Below are 17,558 nucleotides of genomic sequence, written 5' to 3'. Positions count from 1 at the left end.
CTCTCTCTCTCTGCCCCTCTCTCATTCGTGTTTTGTGTGTGTGTGCGTGCGTGCGCACTTCCTCTCAAAAATGAATAAACATTTGGGGCGCCTGGGTGGTGCAGTCGGTTGAGCGTCCGACTTCAGCCAGGTCACGATATTGTGGTCCGTGAGTTCGAGCCCTGTGTCAGGCTCTGGGCTGATGGCTCGGAGCCTGAAGCCTGTTTCCGATTCTGTGTCTCCCTCTCTCTCTGCCCCTCCCCCGTTCATGCTCTGTCTCTCTCTGTCCCCCCCCCAAAAAAAAAAAAAAAAGTGGAAAAAAAAAAAAAAGAACATTTAAAAAAATATTTTAAGAAACAAAAACATTATCCCACTCCATCTCTTTCTCTGCCTGTCTCTGTTCTCAAGTACTTGCCTCTTCCTCTGAAGCCAAAGATCAGAGAGTGCCAGACCAAACGGACCTTGGAGGCTGCCGACAGCACTTTCCCTCGGCAGTGGGGGGGGGGGGCGGGGGGGGGGGGGCGGGGGGGGGGGCCGGGGGTGCTCATTCATGATGGGGAAGGAACACAGTTTAAGTTATCATGCCCTCTGAGCTGTATGCTCACCTATATTTTGATCATCACCTTTGAATTGAAAAAGAAAATATATGAGTTACGGCATGGCTTATTCTGAGATGGGAGGTGATTTTCATTTTGATCCAGAAAAGGCGTGGATTTTGACAGGCTAAGCCCACTCAGTAGGGGGCTGTCCAGCCTGTGGATACAAGAATCTCCCGGTGTCAGACTATTGGCAGAAGAGAATTGGGCCCTGTCACATGAGGAATGGGCACCTCCCCCTGGTCTGGAACGTCCTAGAGGCGATAGTGTTGCCTTGGCCCTTTTGGGTGGGATGTGGTTGAGTGAGATGTATTTTATCGTTAGAGTTTTAAGAAATTTCTTTCCTTTTTCAGAAGCCATTATTCCGTATGGGTGACTTGGTCTCTGTCCCCAGTTGCATTGCTTTCATTGTCTCTGGATGTGAGGGAAGGTAGACCTTTCATGCCCTGGTTTTTCCCTTGGCCTCTCACAGGTCTGTGATGAGGAGTGGCATCACTACGTCCTCAACGTGGAGCTCCCAAGCGTGACTCTCTATGTGGACGGTGTTTCTCACGAGCCCTTCTCTGTGACCGAAGATTACCCGCTTCATCCATCCAGGATTGAAACCCAGCTCGTGGTTGGGGCTTGCTGGCAAGGTAATGGCCATTGGCACCCTCTGCTTGGCATCGGGAATTCAGTCCTGCTGCCTCATGGCCTTGGTGGTGGAAGCAGGCTCCTCTCAGGGTCTTACCCCCTTACCCTCGTTGCCTTCGTCTTTCCATTCCTTCTCCTGGGTGTGGCCGTTCTGGGCATCTGCTGATGCCATGCTCTGGGACGCTCACTTACGGTTTGTTATAGGACTGCAGCAGCCGGCACCTTCCCGGGGAACCTGGGAGGAAGCATTACTTGGAGGGAGAGTGCCATTGAGGGACGGTTGTAAATTAATCTGTTCACTGAAAAGTTCACAAAGACAAAGAGGCCGCAGCGGACCATCAGGCACGAAACTGGGAATGTTCTTTGACCCGGAGGACTCTTCCAGAATGTTTAGTGCTAGATAACCCGACAGGAGCACCCTCCACAGGGCCGTGCTTGAAAGGACTCCACGGGAGTCCTCGGAAGTGGGATGGGGTAGGACAATGACCACTGAAGCAACAGTACCATTTATTTGTACTTTCTAAGTGGTGAGCCACATGTCCATTACTTTCCTTAACAGTAAGTCTGTGGGGAAGGAGCAGTTTTTATCCCCTTTTATAGCCAAAGGAACTGAGGCTCAGAGCCCAGGGTCACCCCGCCTGGTTAATCATGGCATCTGGATTTGAAACCATAAAGTCGGTGCATTTAGGGCCTGTGGTCTGATGTGGACCCCTTCCTGGGATAATTTCTTCTTAATCTGTGAAATACAATACATAGGATTTCAAAGGCATTGGAAGAAAGTTATCATAGTACTAAAAGGTGAATCTTTTGAAATGCTAATACCTGTGCTGCTTTATTGACAGATGGAGAGAAAGCTTTAGCAGCAAGCTCAGTAACTGCTATAATTTGAAAATAGTGACGAGCTTTATGATATTTGCAGCAACACAGCATGCTGGGAAAATAGCCGTGATGGCTAATGCCGCTGTGTTTTGGAGCCGACGTTTAGGCCCAAAGAAAAAGCTGAACTTCACAAGTTAGTGGAGTAATAATAAGCACATAATTTTTCCTGTCCAAGATCACGGACCCCTCAGTCTGCCCTCACGTGAACCGTCACACTTGGCTGGGTCGCCATCGCTGCTAAACAGACCTTTTGAATTATTTTTTTCTCCCTATGGAAACATTTCATCTTGGGGTAGGTGAGAAAGATACAAAATAGACTAATGCCCACAATAACATTGCTTTAATTTTAGAGAATTTGAATTTCATAATTTTCTGCCGATCCTTGTAAATTAACAAGATTAAGGTAGCATTTTAGAGTGAATTTCTTCAGCTGATTCCCGAATTTAATTTCGGGGACAGTTCATCCATGAGAAAGTGGAACTTGAAACCAAGGAATGAGGAGCAAATTACCAGGGAAATAGGAATTTTTTTAGTTGTGAAGTCTTAACGTTTCAGTCCAGAGCTGCTTCCCAAATTAAACAGTAATTTGAGTTGTTTTAAAAATAAGAATAAAAATACAAGTGCAAACCTGAGAGCTTTGCTTGTTGAATTAAAATAAAGCCCCATGTTCTGCACTGACTCCCGGTTCCTATTGGTGCCACAGCGTCTTTCTACCTCAGCTTCTCAAGATCCTCGGCCAGAAAAACATGCCTAAATTCCCAAACCAGACACAGGGTTTGTAAAATATCTTTAACCTGGAAGAAGGTCTCCTTCCTTCCTTCAGCAGATGAGGAACCACAGTTCATACAAATTCACGGTGGAGAGCCTGTGCTGTGGGCAGCAGCCTCACCCCCATTGGCTGAAATGTCATTCCCTTTTTTTTTTTTTTTCAACGTGTATTCATTTTTGAGAGACCGAGAACAAGCAGGGGAGGGGCAGACACACAGAACTGAAGCAGTCTCCAGGCTCTGAACTGTCAACCCAGAGCCTGACGTGGGGCTTGAACTCACGAACCCTGAGATCATGACCTGAGCAGAAGTTGGACGCTTAACTGACTGAGCCACCCAGGCACCCCTGGAATGTCATTCCTAACGGTGTTCTGGAGGCAACTGGGGGCATCGTGGGAGCGCAGCCACACATGCCCGGCCGGCCCTCAGTGCCCCCACGCTGCTGTAGCACGGGACGTGCCGTGGGTTATGGAGTGCTCCCACAATGATCTAGAAAGTAGAGATTCTGTGTTCAGTTGCTGGTTGTGTGCCTCCCTGACCTGGCATTACTGTGAGGACACCAGCCGGGGGCCTGTGAGAAGGTCAGTGGTTAGAGGCCCCAGACCCACTGCCGATTATCAATCTGGGTGAGTATCTTAACCTCTGACTCTCCCTTCCTATTTAGAAAAAGTGGATAAAAACGCCTTTATATCTCTGTTACTTAGGGGTTAACATCTAGACCAAAGTGAACTCATTTTGAGCTTTCAAAAACTACATACTTTCCCGTGTATACCGTACACACACCAGGCTTTGGATGCATACTTGTGCTGTCCCAGTTCATCTGCACAAATGTCCTCTCTGGGAGAAAAGTGCGTGGGCCCGGGGTTTGGTATCATTGGTGGCTGGCACGTCGCTGCCCCACCCAGTAGCACCAGCCCAAGATCATGAGTTCGACGGACAAGCTTTTGTTCACCTTATTTTGAATTTGGTCTGTGTCCTGGCAAGGTGGACGTGGAAGATGGGACAAGGGAGGAATGAAGAGAAGCAGGGGGCGGGGGACTTCCGAAAAGGTGATCCAGTACGAGCTTGCTTCTGGGGGGGAGATGTCCCCGAGAGGGACAAGGCCAAGGCGGGAATTCTTCCCTTTGTGTTTTATATTTGGCAGCTTTTCAAGACTAATTTTCAAATTCCAATGTGAAGAGCCTAACCTCTTGGTCCTTTTCTATTGTCTTTGTCTTGCTTTCCTGCAGAGTATCCAGCATTTGAAAATGACAATGAAACCGAGCCTGTGCCTATGGCCCCTGCAGGTTGCTGGATCTTTCCCTACGGTTCACTCTTGTGTTTCATTTAAAGACAAGACATCAATTCATTCCACATTTCGCATGAAATGCCCGAGTTGCATTTTGGTCCCAGACACCTTCTGAGCTGCTGCTTTGCATTATGCGCCCCTCCCTCCCCCCACCACTGCTTCACAGGATTTACCCTTTTCTGCCCATTCTGACTCCAGTTGAAGTGAGGGCAAATGACTCATTAATGCTCTGCACTGATGGGGACCCCCCCCCCCCCCGCCCGCCTCAAATTTTACCCTGATCCCACCGCATGAGGCTCCCTGCCAAAATCTCATAGGCCACATCAGGGAGGCCACCGCCTGGTTCCCATGTGGCTGAACCATGAGACAGGAAGAGGCTCGTTTCTAGATACTCTGTCCTGACCAATACTAAATTTTAAACGCAGGTTTCTTAGAAATCGCAGTCCCTGGTGGTGGCTCAGTGTCTGACGTCCTTATCAGGAATGAGACATGCTCTGGGCATCGGTCTCCGTCCTTTTGCGAGAATAAGCTGCTGCTGCTTTTTTTTTTTTTTTTTTAAACTCCATTTTGGGAGGGAGGTAGGCGTGAGCAAGGAAGGGCAGAGGGGGGGCGGGGAGAGAGAATCCCAAGCAGGCTCCAGGCTGCCAGCGCAGAGCCCGACATGGGGCTTGAACCCATGCACCAACCTTGAGACCATGAACCAAGACAAAATCAAGAGTCAGACATTTAACTGACCGAGCCACCCAGGTGCCCTGAGAGTAAACTTCTTTTCACATGCTTTTTGGCTCTTGGCCACAGTGTGACGAGGACCGCTTTCTGGGTTTCTCTTTTCCTTATAACACCATCAGTTCCCAGCTATCCTGGGGGCAGGCACCGTGGAGCTCAACCAGATAGCATGTGAGGCCTCTTAGGTGCAGGCTAGGGTAGTAAGCACCCCTTTTATCTTTCTAGGCCTATTCTTGTGGGCTCAGTCCCAAGTTTGTGTGTATCCCCAAGTGTGCTGTTAGAAAAGGCAACCCAGAGCGTGACCCAGCTGATTGAGAAGGCAGTGGTCCAAAAGGCTGGCATTGCTGGAAAATGTCACCCGTGCACCAGGCTGATGGGTGCAGCGTAGGCCGCCCTTTCCAGGGAGCGGCCAGTTGTGTGGGGACACTCGTGGGACCTCTTGCTTCTGGGCTTCGGGTGAGGGACCTCCCCCAACACCTCTTTTCTCCAGGCCATATGCATGATCATAAACGACTTAATTTCTCCATTGCGCTTCCATGTAGATGGCAAGGCTAACAGGATTCGGTACGAACTAACCCGCATGTCCCTCCATCAAGCCGCCACCACCGGTAACACTGCATTGAGAAGCGAATCAGGAGGCCCTGGGGTGCACGCGTAACTGCCTGCTTTGTCCCCCCGTGTTCCTAAGGTGGCGACCTGCACATGACCCAGTTTTTCCGGGGTAATCTGGCTGGCCTGACTGTCCGTTCTGGGAAACTCGCAGATAAGAAGGTGATTGACTGTCTGTACACCTGCAAAGAAGGGCTGGACCTGCAGGCCCCCGAGGACGGCAGAGGCGTGAAGGTAACGCGGGCGTGCGCGTGCGCGGCGCTCGCCGCCTCCTAGAGCACAAGGGTGCAGGCTGTTGGCAGAGGCTCCACCCGTGATCGGTCCAGACCTGCTTCTGCTCACAACACCTCTGACAGTGGACGTGTGGGGGTTTTCCACCCACCGGTCTCCAGGCACCTGCAGGTGTCCCACAGTTCGCTTCTGACACTGACTGCCTGGAGTTTCGCGCAGACCCCACGCGTGAGGCTCAGGCCCACGAGGCTGCCCCCGCTGCGGAGGCCAGTCGGAGGTGTCAGGCTCTCGGGTTATGCTCGCTTCTGTCCAACTTGGCTACAAAGTTGGGGGTCCCCATAATCCCCCCTCTTTTCGATTTCAGTAATTTGCTTAAACTACTCGGAAAACTCCAGAAAACACTTCACTTAACCGCTGCTGGTTTGTTTTAAAGAATACAGCTCCGGAACAACCAGATGGAGTTGATGCAGAAGGCAGGGGAGGGGGGAATGGGGCTTCCCCATCCTCTCCAGGAGTGCCTCCCTCCCCACACTGGAAGCTCCCACGCCAGGTCCTTCAGGGGTGTTTCCAGAGCTTCTGTTACATTAGGCACAGCTGGTTAAGTCATTGGCTAGAGGTCAGGGTCAGGTCTGAAAGTGCCAGCCCTGTAGTCACACGGCTGGTTCCTGTGGCAGCTGGCTCCATCCTGAAACCCTCTGAGCCACCCAGAGCCTGTTGGATAACATAGATGCTCGTGTGCTTGGAAAGGGCTTGTTACGCGTGAGAAAAGGTACTTCTGTCACTCAGGAAATTTCCAGGATTTTAGGGGGCTCTGTGCCAGAAACTGGGGACAGAGACGAAAGAGATATATATATGTTTTTTTAAGATTTTTATTTATTTATTTATTTATTTATTCATTTATTTATTCATTTATTTATTCATTTATTTATTTAAAGTTTATTTGTTTTAGCACATGCATGAACAGGAGAGGGGCAGAGAGAGAGAAAGAGAGAGAATCCCAAGCAGGCTCCACACTGTCAGCACAGAGCCCAGTGCAGGGCTCAAACTCAGTAACTGTGAGATCATGACCTGAGCTGAAATCAAAAGTCAGACCGCTCAACCGTCTGAGCCACCCAGGAGCCCCTAAGATTTAAGTTTCTTAAGTATCACTATACCCATTTGTGGGGTTCAAACTCAGGACCCCAAGGTGAAGGGTTGCACGTTTCACCAACCAAGCCAGCCAGGCCCCTGTATCTCTTACATCACAGATACATTTGCTCCTTGGGAATTTACCCCCGAAGAAGATCTCATCGCTGCCAATTCTGTGCGCCTTTCCCCTCCAGGTCACCGAGTCAGATCGATCCCCAGCTAGCCCTCTTTGCCAGCGTGTTTGTGGTTTCAGCTTCTTGCAATTAGAGCCGTTTTTCTCGCCCCTGTCTGGTATGATTTCAGATCCATATCAACCCCAGTCAGTTGGCGTTGACCTTGGAGGGAGATGATGTTGGGGAGCTGGATAAAGCCATGCAGCACATCGCCTACCTGAACTCACGGCAGTTCCCCACACCTGGGATCCGGAGACTCAAACTCACCAGCACAGTCAAGTACGTGCTGATTTTTAACTATAAATCTGCCTTCGGTCGTGACTCTTGAGAAGAAAACGTGTGTGTTTAGGTTTTTTTTTTTTTAATTTTTTTTCAACGTTTTTTATTTATTTTTGGGACAGAGAGAGACAGAGCATGAACGGGGGAGGGGCAGAGAGAGAGGGAGACACAGAATCGGAAACAGGCTCCAGGCTCCGAGCCATCAGCCCAGAGCCTGACGCGGGGCTCGAACTCACGGACCGCGAGATCGTGACCTGGCTGAAGTCGGACGCTTAACCGACTGCGCCACCCAGGCGCCCCAATGTGTGTTTAGGTTTTTAAGACAACCCAGCCTCCCGTCTGTAAAGACCGGTGAGCCATCGCTGGTTACCAGAGGGTTTGAATGGTGTTTATCGGTGTGTTGGAGGCCCGTTCCCAGACGGCCGCGGCCTCTGTCCCCCCAGGGGCTGTGGATTCCTGCCTGTTGGAACCTCCGCGTGCCATTGCGTGTAGCTTACAAAACCGCTTCTCGAAGCTCTGACCCTCGCCTTCTCCGTCCCTTGTCGGCAGGTGTTTTAATGAAGCTCCTTGCATCTCGGTGCCCCCGGTGGATGGTTACGTGATGGTGTTGCAGCCAGAGGAGCCCAAGATCAGCCTGAGTGGGGTCCACCATTTTGCTCGAGCGGCTTCTGAATTTGAAAGCCCAGAGGGGGTTTTCCTTTTCCCTGAGCTTCGGATCATCAGCACCATCACGAGAGAAGTGGAGCCCGAAGGGGACGGGGACGAGGACCCCACAGGTAACGGCTCTTCTGCCTGCGATGGTCGCCCTCGCCTTGGCTCAAACCCAGTTGAGGGGGGGGGGGGGCGCGGCTGAAACCCCACTGCTGCTGCTTTCTTACTGAATTCTTTTTTTCTGGGATTTTGAGAGATTTGGATGTTTTAATGCTATTCTTGGGTCAGCTTCTGGAATCTGACCTATGGACTAGAGCTCATTATGCTCTTTGGAAACCCACCTGGAGAGTACTCTCCTCCTCCTCCGGCGTGACATCCGAATCTGAGATGCCCTTGAGGGGAGGCTGAGAAGATTTGAGCTGATTGCAGGGCACCTGCTACTCCTGCTGGGTGGCCCCCTGTTCTGGGCCTGTCTGGGGACCAGCACCCCGTTTCTTGAAAGGGACTCTCCTGTGCCTCTGTCATCGATTTTTCAAAGGGCTCTGTGAGCTTGAGGAGCGCCAGCAGCCCACCGGCGTGACCAGCCCCCCTGGGCTCCGTGGCCTCTGCTATTTGCGGTTCTGTTCTTGCAGTTCAAGAGTCGCTCGTGTCCGAGGAGATCGTGCATGACCTGGATACCTGCGAGGTCACCGTGGACGGGGAGGAACTGAACCCAGCACAGGAGAGCCTGGAGGTAGACATGGCCCGCCTGCAGCAGAAGGGCATCGCGGTGAGCGCCTCCGACCTGGGCATGGTCTTCACAGGTGAGCGCGAGCCTCAGCCCGCCTCCTGTCATCTCCGGGCCCTGAGGGTCCTGGAGGCCACGGGACAGGAGAGGCTCACTAGGATCGATGCTGTCCCGGCAGGAAGGGAAGTCAGGCACTGCCTTACTTCCCGTCCTTACAAGGGGGCGGAAGTCAGGCGCACGATGGCACACACCCCGGAGGGGACAGATGTGCCCACACGCTTGCATTTCTCCCCACAACTGGAAAGCCGGAGTGCACACACGTGTGGTCCAGCTGCCCCTGTGCCTGACCCCAGCCTGCTCTGACCCTGGCCTTGACCCCAGCCACCAGGCAATGTTCTCACCTCCTCCCCTCAGGCGTGGACACCATGGCCAGCTACGAGGAGGTTCTGCGCCTCCTCCGCTATCGGAACTGGCACACCAGGTCCCTGCTTGACCGGAAGTTCAGGCTCGTCTGCTCAGAGCTCAATGGCCGCTACATCAGCAACGAGTTTCAGGTGGAGGTGCGTGCAGGGCCCACGCTGAGAAGGGCCGGCGGTGGGTGATTGGGTAGCTGCTCGGCCACAACCCAGGTGCGCCAGCCTTTCCCGGCCTGGGGGCCGCTGCAGGTCTGACCCGCGCAGGTTTGGGTGGGCCGGGGTGCGTCCGGTGCATCCCTTTCACGGAGGCCTTCGGGGCCTTCGGAAGGAGGTGGTCAAGAGCTAGAGGCATTTAATACCTCATGAGTAGGGCGCGGTTGTTTGCTGAGATTTGGCAGTTTTGCAAAGGGCAATTCCCAGGGACCCAGAGAGTCTTTGCAGACTGCCGGCCCCGGGGGAAGGGTCTAGACGCAGTGCTGGCCGTGGGGGGGGGGGGTTGCTGTGCCGTCTGCAGAGCCCGGTAGTGGTGACTCAGGGCATGGTGGTCACAGGGCGCTCCCCCTGCTCTGAAGTCTTCCACAGGCCCGGACTGCAGCCCCGTCGTCCCTCACGGCTTCTGTGGTCTGGAGAAATGGGCCCAAAGTTATTCTCAGCAATTGGCGTGTCTGCACGGTGGTCTCAGAGCAGCAGAATGCTGAAGTCACGGTGCTGAGAAATCGATGAGTCTCTTGTTTGAGCCAAAGGGTAGCGGATTTGAAGGGAAATAAATGGCTAGGATTTGTGCTCTTTGATGCGCTGTGGTTTGGGGGAAAAGCAGGGAGATGGGCCTGTGGTGAGGGACAGTGGTGGGGGTTTTTCTGTTCTTTTGTGGACAGATTCCTTTATGAAATACAGTAAAAAGGAATTAGAACAGTGCCACGTTTCTTGGATGTGCGCAAATATCAGGTAGTTACAATGGCGTCCAGGGGCCGACCCTCGATTTTTTTCTGTTCTTTTCTCCTCTGCCCACCAGGGCTGGTCCAGGGACCCTTCCGCGTAGCGCTGCTCCTGTTAGCTTCTGAACCGCGTTTCCGCCTGTCGGACCCGTTCAGGCTGCCTGTGTTTCTCCCTGCAGGTGAACGTCATTCACACGGCCGGCCCCATGGAGCACGCCAGCCACATGGCCGCCCAGCCGCAGTTCGTCCACCCGGAGCGCCATGCCTTCGTCGATCTCTCGGGTCACAACCTGGCCAGCCCCCACCCGTTCGCAGGTAGGGCCGTGGGCAAGAAGCAGGGCCGGCTGGGTCAGGTCCGGGGGGGCGGGGGGACACCCTCCTGCCTCCCGCCCGGCCCCGGGTCCGAACAGCCACGGCCGGCCTGCCTCTCTTACTCTGCGCTGCCCGGGAGGGACTGGCGCCCCACAGGGCAGGAAGTGGCCAGCCCTGGGCTTGAAACCTGTGCCGCGACTCCTCACGTTTCTTCGAGTCGTTCCGGGTCAGATGCCGCGTCAGTGTGTGCGTGCGCGTGTGTGCGTCTGTCTGCGGAGGATGAGGGCCAAGGGCACTACCGCCCTCTGGGGCGGGTCACACCACCACAGCCCTGTTCCCTCTCCTCCCTCCGCAGTTGTCCCCAGCACCGCCACTGTTGTCATTGTGGTGTGTGTCAGCTTCTTGGTTTTCATGATTATCCTGGGAGTCTTCCGGATCCGGGCTGCTCATCAGCGAACGATGCGGGACCAGGACACCGGGAAGGAGAACGAGATGGATTGGGATGACTCCGCTCTGACCATCACCGTGAACCCCATGGAGGTAGGTGCGGGCCGGTGGCCCCTGCAACCGAACACCACCACCGGCCGGGGCCAAAGCTGGGCTCACCCCAGAGAGGCAGCGTGGCCGTGGCATCTCCACGTTTCTGTGGCTTGAATGTCACGTGATCCACATGACAACTCAGTGAGGTGCAAGGTGGGTAAACTGAGGTACAGAGAGGCCTCATTCAAGCTCGTGCCGCCCAGCGAGGGTAGAAACGCGCTCCCTGCCCGTGACAGCCATGGGTGGTGACCAGAGCCGTGTTTCCCCTTTGGTCTCGGGTGAGGTGACCTGTCGGGCGTCCCCTTCGTCCGTGACTCCCAGAGGGTGAGCGGCACTGGACACTGGGGTCGTGCGCAGGGGCTCACGTGCCGTCTCTCTGTCAGACATACGAGGACCAGCACAGCAGCGAGGAGGAGGAGGAGGAGGAAGAGGAGGAGGAGAGTGAAGCCGGGGAGGAGGAGGATGACATCACCAGCGCCGAGTCGGAAAGCAGCGAGGAGGAGGAGGGGGAGCACGGGGACCAGCAGAGCGCGAACCGGCAGCAGCAGCTGGAGTGGGACGACTCCACCCTGAGCTACTGAGCCCTGGGCCGCCCCCGCCGCCCCTCCTTCCGCTTCAGGAGACTCTGCTGCCCCAGCCCCAAGGGTCCACGGTGTACAAAGTCATTCCGGCCAGTAGGTCTGCAGACCCTCTCCATCGCTGACCACCCGCCTGTGCTCGCTGTCGCCCCGCCCTCCGCCCAGATCGCTCTGAGCTCCCCGCGGCTCGCTCTGTGCGGCCCCCCCCCACCTCACGCCTCCAGAAAAGCTGCGATCGCTGGACTCGTTGACAAAGGGTTAAAATTGCCCCCTCCCGCCTCGTAATCCTTTTTTTTTTTTTAAAGTCTTTATTTTTTCCAAACTAGTGCATGTATAAAATGGCAGAATGGGGGTTAATATGTAGATGATGAACTGACTTTTTAATATTTTGTAAATAAATTGGGATTCCTCGTGTCCTCCGTGCTAGTATGACCCAGGACTGGCATGCAAAGTGAAGCTTGAAACACGGGAGAGACCCCGTGGGCTCCGGCCCCACCCCCACCCCGGAGGAGAGCGGGCCTGCCCCGCTCGGGCCCCGCTCAGTGCACACCCTCGGCGGGCGGCCAGGCAGTTAAGGGGCACAGACTTCTCAGCACTGCTCAGCGGCAGGGGACCGGATCGGAGACCCCTCTCCCGAGGCTGGAGATGGCCAGGTCTTTCCTTTGGGATTCTACCCATTTCTGATCCGGCAGAGGGGTGGGGAGCTGGGGTCCCTGGCCTCTTTCACACACTCCTCTGAGGACCGGCAGCTCCTTGCACAGGAAGCTGGACTCCTCGTGTGCAGCCTTGGGTTCACGCCTACTAGATGTCTGTTGCCCTGCCGGGGAGTGTGCACGCCGATGGCACAAAGCGTCTGGCCACTTGGTGCGGAGACAGAACAGGCCTGAGTGGTCTGGACTCAGAACGTCCAAGGACAGACGCGCTCTGGCCCGAAGGCCGAGCGCTAGCTTTCCCCCTGACGGCTCCGGAGGCAAACTCCGCTCCCCAGGAGTGAGGGGCCCTGCTTCTGGGGCCCGTGGGGGATGGAAAAGGAGAGGACAAGTCATGAGCTCAAACCCCGACAGCACTTTGTTTTTAATTTACATGTAAAATTTTAGATTTCTAAACCTGGGGGAAAATAATTTTGAATACTGTTCTGTGATTATAACTGCTAGTTGCAAGGACACTGCGGCCGTCCTGCGTCGTGTGTGGCCGCCCCTCACGTCCTGTCGCTGTAGCTGCTCTGTGTAGACAATGGTAGATGCTAATGCGGACTCCGCGTGGTGTCACTTTGTAGATGTGTATATTGATGAGGTCAGAAAGTGTACCCGCTACAATAAAGTGCTGGTTCTAACTCCAGTAGGAGCGCGCGTTCAGGTCTCGTCCTGGTTTTGTTCTAACCCTGCATTCTCTGGCTTGGTTTTTGACCTGAGAACACAACATAAAAAAGCTTTTATTTCTTTCCGTAGGCTGTTACCTCTCACGTGAAGGCTTCACAGAGCGGTGGTCTTCACCCCCCATCAGTTGTGTTGAACTCCCCTTCCCCATACAGAAACATGAAAAGACTAAAACACACACACACACAAATACACACACACACAAAACAAAAATAGAAAATACTCTCCTCGCCAAGCACCCAGGCTGTGTACCGGAACCAGAACGCCAGGAAGCACACAGACGCGTTTCAATAAATAACATATAGACGTACACTCGGCTGTTCCTATTTCTGGACTGGCAAGGTGGACCAGATGACCTCCACACTTAGTTGGGAACGAGAGTGTGGTCGGTGGTGTTCTGCATGTGGACCACACCGCGTGGCTTCTGCTAACTGACCGAAGAAGGCGGTGGGCTTTTTCTTGAAGCTCCCGTACCTGTCCACAGGGCAGCTGCGCCTGACTCTGCCCGGCCTCGCGAGGCCTCCCAACACATAAAGATCACCCGTGGGCTTCTAGAAGCCCGGATTTCTAGTCCCCTCTCCAGAGATGTCTTCAGACGGCTGGGGAGAGGCCCGGGAACCTGGTGTTTCTAGAGCTCCTCGGATCCCCCTAAGGCTAAGCCTGAACTGCTTCGAGCTAAGTAGAAAAAGATTCCACCAAAGACCTCAGGTTTCTGGTACCTGGTTCCTCAAAGCAGGTTCCCAAAGCAGAGAGTTCTGGAGATCAGGTCCGGCCTTAAAACCTGCTTTGCGAGGCAGGTCAGGACGAAGTACTCTGACCTGCTTTTGCCTCGATCCATGACAGGTTGAGCTAAATCAAGCTCAGATCTTTTTAATGTCTTGAGGACCAGCATATATTATACTTTATGGGGGCGGAGGCTGTTCTGAGCCACAGAGGGTCCGTAAGTAGTTGGGGTGTTTTTTTGTTTTTTGTTTTTTTTTTTTCCTTACCCGCAAACAAAACCGCTTTACAGCAGAGGAGAGGATTTCCCGTACCCAAGAGTCACTTTAAAAGTGGAAAGCAAGCATCCCTGATTCTAGAGGGTACCCAGACTCCCTCTGGGAGCTGCCCCGCGCTCAGCCCGTGGAGAGCACGAAGGTGGAGGGGGTGAACGGAGAAGTGGGCACCAGGTAACTGCCAGGGGCCAAGCCCCGGGCAGCCCGGCGGGAGCCTGGGAGGAAGGCAGGCTTCCCGGAGGGGACAGCAGTCTCTGCCGGGTCCCGATTCACCAGCTGGAAGACTCGGGGTTACAGTCCTTAGTGAGGCGCGGCCTCTGAAGTGCCCGACTCTGTCTTCCCACCAAAGCCCGGGGGCTCTGACTGAGGACGCCCCTCCCCTGCACGAAGGATGCATTTCCGTTTATGGCTGTCGAGTTCCTGAAATGTTTCAAGTCATAAATAAATAACCAGTGTAAACAAAAGGCAATCATGTAGGTTCCTTCCCGTGGGGTGCGGTTCAGGCTCTCGGGGCCCCAGAGGATGGCTGAGGGTGCCTGGTTCCCCAGGCCGGCAGTCTGCTCCCTCCAGGCCCAGGGGCCTCCAGAAGCTTGCTACTACTGCCTGTTGTCTTTGGACACGTTGTGGGCCAGCCAGTTCACTTTGGTCTTCCAGCTCTCCCGGAGGGCTTCGTTGAACTTCACTCGGAAGTGCTTTAGAGCCTCCTCCTCTGTCTTTCCCAAGGCCAGAGAGTCCTGAGGGAAGATCATCAGAGCAGTGAGCTCCACCCATTAGGGGGGCCGTTACGGCAGGCAGACCCCGCCACCCTGAACGTTGTAAATTCCCTCCTGAAAGACCTGCGGGAGGGGAATCCGGAGACAGAGGCCGACATCCCCCTTGGGAAGGACTCTGTTCTGATCCCAAGCCGAGACGGGCCTCCGGACCCACCCTCAAAGTAGGATGCCAGCTGCAGCCAGGAAGCTGTGACCCGCCGCCCCCCCGCCCCTCCCAAAAGCCTCCGGGGTGGACAGGTAGGCTCGCCTTCTGCGGTGGGAATTAACCCCAGGAGGAGGAAAGGAGGACTTGCCCCATGCAGCTTCATTCTGCATGAACTGGGCACCAAAGAGGCGCTTGAGGCCGGCCCCCCTCTGACCCCCAGCTTCTCCGAAACTGAAAAGACGCGGGAAGGAAAGGCATTTTTCATCGTCGAGGGAGGGAATCTACTTCAGCCGTCTGGTACAAGCGGAACCACTACAGCCTGTGAAGGACCAGACGGTGGACCCAGGGAGGTCCCGACGCTCCTGCAACGGAACCGGGCTGACCCCACCGGCCCCCCTGCTGCTGGCTCGTGGGTGGCGTGAAGGACCCACACCGGGAGTGCCCTGAGGGGTCCACTGAGCTCAGGGCCCCCCAGGCCGCAATGCTCAGAAGAGGCAGAGGCCTTGGGGAGTTAGGGGCCGCCCGCTCTGCCTGGCAGGGCCCTGCCCTGGCATTTACCTTGAGATACTGGATGTCTTTGGAGCAGCTGAGCTCAGGCAGGCCGGCGGCCCGCATCAGGGCGAAGAGGTGAAGGAACAGAGGCCCGTGGCGCCGCAGGATGGTATAGGCTCGCTCACAGTAGCCACGGAACCTGGGGGGGGGGGGGGGCAGAGGGAGGGGGGAGGCAGGGCCCTGGGTCCTCACGGCCGTTCCCACGTTGCTCTCGCCCTGGAAACAGCCCCCGCTCCCTCTGAGCCCCCGACACCCCGGCCTCTTCCTACAGGACCCGACCCTGCACCCGGCCGGCCTGGGACCCCGAGCACCCTCACCTTTCAAATTTCTCACTGTTATTCGTTTTCCCCTGCTGGATCACGTGCACAAAGTCGTACGTGAGGATGAATGGGACGCGCTCACGGTTGATTCCAAACTTGGTCTTGAAATTCCCCAGAAAGTGGCCAAAATCAATGTGGAACAGCTAAGAAAAGGGAAGGAGAAGCCATCGTCAGAGAGGAGAGTGCCTTGGTGTCGGGTTGCGGGGTCGGGGGGGGGGGGGGGGGGGGACGGAGGGGTAGGCTGGGGGGGTGACAGGTGCTGCCCACGTGGCCCCTACCTGCCCATTCTCGCGGATCATGATGTTGTCACTGTGCCGATCACCGATGCCCAACACGTAAGTGGCCACACAGTAACCCGCGCAGGAGAGGGTAAACTCCTCAATGGCTCGATCCAAGGCTTCCCTGTGTGTGTGTCGGTGGGGAGGGGTGTTGAAACCCATGGCCGTGCCGTTTTGCAACAGCTTCTACCAAGAGGTCGGGTCTGCGTCCCCTCTCCTTGAATCTGGCCTTACGACTTGCTTGGACCAATGGGACACGGAGGAGGCCCTGTTGGACTCGTCCCGGAGCCTCGGCCTTCAGACACCTTGTAGCGCTTGAACCTACCTATTGCCGTGGAAGGAAGCCCAGGCTGGTCTACTCACTGAGGGGAGAGCACGTGGAGACACGTACGTGACTGGGGCCATCCAGGCCGGTCAAGCGACCAGAGGGCAACGGTTACGTGAATGATTCCGGCCCAAGAACCACTCAGCTCGGCCGGGTCCAGCTGCAATTTGTGGGCCCGTAATAACCCGTGGTGGTTTTACATGCCTAAGATGAGCGTGGTCGTTACAGGACAATAGCTAACTGATCCTTGCGGGAACAGAGACCTGACCCACCCCGACACAGAGCAGACCTGGTCCTCGGCCGAGCCAAGAAGTCATGGAGACTGTCACGGGCCCTTCTCCTCACCTTTGACTCCCAAACTCCTCTTGGAAAGGGCGTCTGTCCCCAGGGCCCAGAACCTACCCAGGGTTCTTGGACTTGAGCCAGTTGAGCAGGGCGTCCTTGTTGAAGGCAGCCGTGGCTGCCATGTTGCTTTTGTTCAGCTGGATGTTGGCGATGGTGTCTGAGTGAAGCACCACCTCGATGAGGCCTGTGCGGTCCCCCGTGGAGAGGCAGCCATAGGGGGTCATCCTAGCCAGGAGGGAGGAGGGGCAGGGAAATGCCATGGTCAAGGGCTGTCCCTGGGGCAGTGTGAACCGCCCCCCTCCAGCCCGAGGAGCTCAAGACAGCCAAAACCGCCACAGGAGACGCCAGCGGGGTCGCTGAAAGGGAGGAGAAAGGTGCGCGGGAGGCGTCCTTGACGCCTGGAACTCTAGGGGAGGGCTCCTTGGAGAGGTCAACGCCAGCCCTCAAGATGCAGAGAGGAAAAGTCAGCGCCTCAGCGGAGCTCGTGTTTGCTCAGAGAGAAATCCAGATGGTTTAGAAGAAGATGTCACTGCTTCCCAAGACGGGGCAGGAAGCCAGGGAGCGTGGAGCAAAGGAAACAACGGAGTAAGACAGACGCCGAGCGCCCGGCCGGGCCTTCTGCGCCCTCACTCTGCGGCCTCATCGCCTCCCTCGGCCCTGACTTCAAACTGGTCTCTGCTCTGGGAACGGCCCCTTTGCCCGCATCGGTGTCGGCGTCGGCTTTGACAGAGGACTCCTCCAAAGGGACAGGGTCCTAGGCGTGGGGCAAGTCCGAAGACGGACGCCAGGAGGGCCTCTCACCTCAGGTCCAATCCCTCCTGCTTCCACAGGACGTCCATGAGCTGGATCATCTGCAGAGTCAGCATGTCCTGGCGGAGGTCTGTGCGGCCGTCCCCGGAAGGAAAAGCACGAGCTTCTGGTGGGCTCCCCACTCCCAGCCGCGCCCAGCCCCAGGCCCCCCGTCCCCTCAGCCCGCCGCGCAGCGCGTGTCCGGGGCCCGCC

At 55.6% G+C, this 17,558-nt stretch overlaps 2 protein-coding genes across 13 annotated transcripts in view; one reads left to right on the top strand and one right to left on the bottom strand.

The window, feature by feature from the left end:
- Window positions 1-12,796, top strand: part of CLSTN1 (calsyntenin 1) — an 89,862-nt gene extending 77,066 nt beyond the window's left edge. For 4 of the 7 annotated variants that reach the window (XM_030324098.1, XM_030324094.1, XM_030324095.1 and 1 more), the window contains 10 exons: window positions 1,048-1,210; window positions 4,084-4,140; window positions 5,557-5,711; window positions 7,140-7,288; window positions 7,838-8,064; window positions 8,572-8,742; window positions 9,081-9,226; window positions 10,197-10,332; window positions 10,685-10,869; window positions 11,253-12,796. In XM_030324098.1, coding sequence (XP_030179958.1) covers window positions 1,048-1,210; window positions 4,084-4,140; window positions 5,557-5,711; window positions 7,140-7,288; window positions 7,838-8,064; window positions 8,572-8,742; window positions 9,081-9,226; window positions 10,197-10,332; window positions 10,685-10,869; window positions 11,253-11,450 — 1,587 coding nt within the window. In that variant the 3' untranslated portion in view covers window positions 11,451-12,796. The remainder of the gene's footprint in view (window positions 1-1,047; window positions 1,211-4,083; window positions 4,141-5,556; window positions 5,712-7,139; window positions 7,289-7,837; window positions 8,065-8,571; window positions 8,743-9,080; window positions 9,227-10,196; window positions 10,333-10,684; window positions 10,870-11,252) is intronic. The other 3 variants (XM_030324101.1, XM_030324099.1, XM_030324097.1) reach the window with 1 other exon arrangement.
- Window positions 12,797-13,677: 881 nt separating this feature from the next.
- The window catches only part of PIK3CD (phosphatidylinositol-4,5-bisphosphate 3-kinase catalytic subunit delta), a 54,424-nt gene continuing 50,543 nt past the window's right edge, over window positions 13,678-17,558 (bottom strand). For 5 of the 6 annotated variants that reach the window (XM_030324091.1, XM_030324087.1, XM_030324089.1 and 2 more), the window contains 6 exons: window positions 17,358-17,436; window positions 16,614-16,781; window positions 15,887-16,010; window positions 15,606-15,751; window positions 15,295-15,427; window positions 13,795-14,552 (listed from right to left, as the gene is read on the bottom strand). In XM_030324091.1, coding sequence (XP_030179951.1) covers window positions 14,415-14,552; window positions 15,295-15,427; window positions 15,606-15,751; window positions 15,887-16,010; window positions 16,614-16,781; window positions 17,358-17,436 — 788 coding nt within the window. In that variant the 3' untranslated portion in view covers window positions 13,795-14,414. Of the gene's footprint in view, window positions 14,553-15,294; window positions 15,428-15,605; window positions 15,752-15,886; window positions 16,011-16,613; window positions 16,782-17,357; window positions 17,437-17,558 lie in introns of all 6 variants that reach the window. The other variant, XM_030324090.1, reaches the window with a different exon arrangement.

The sequence above is a fragment of the Lynx canadensis genome, chromosome C1 (genome assembly GCF_007474595.2).
Source record: "Lynx canadensis isolate LIC74 chromosome C1, mLynCan4.pri.v2, whole genome shotgun sequence".
NCBI classification, from domain to species: domain Eukaryota; kingdom Metazoa; phylum Chordata; class Mammalia; order Carnivora; family Felidae; genus Lynx; species Lynx canadensis.
Note: the sequence above shows the minus strand (reverse complement) of the source record. Positions and strands in the feature narration are given on the sequence as shown.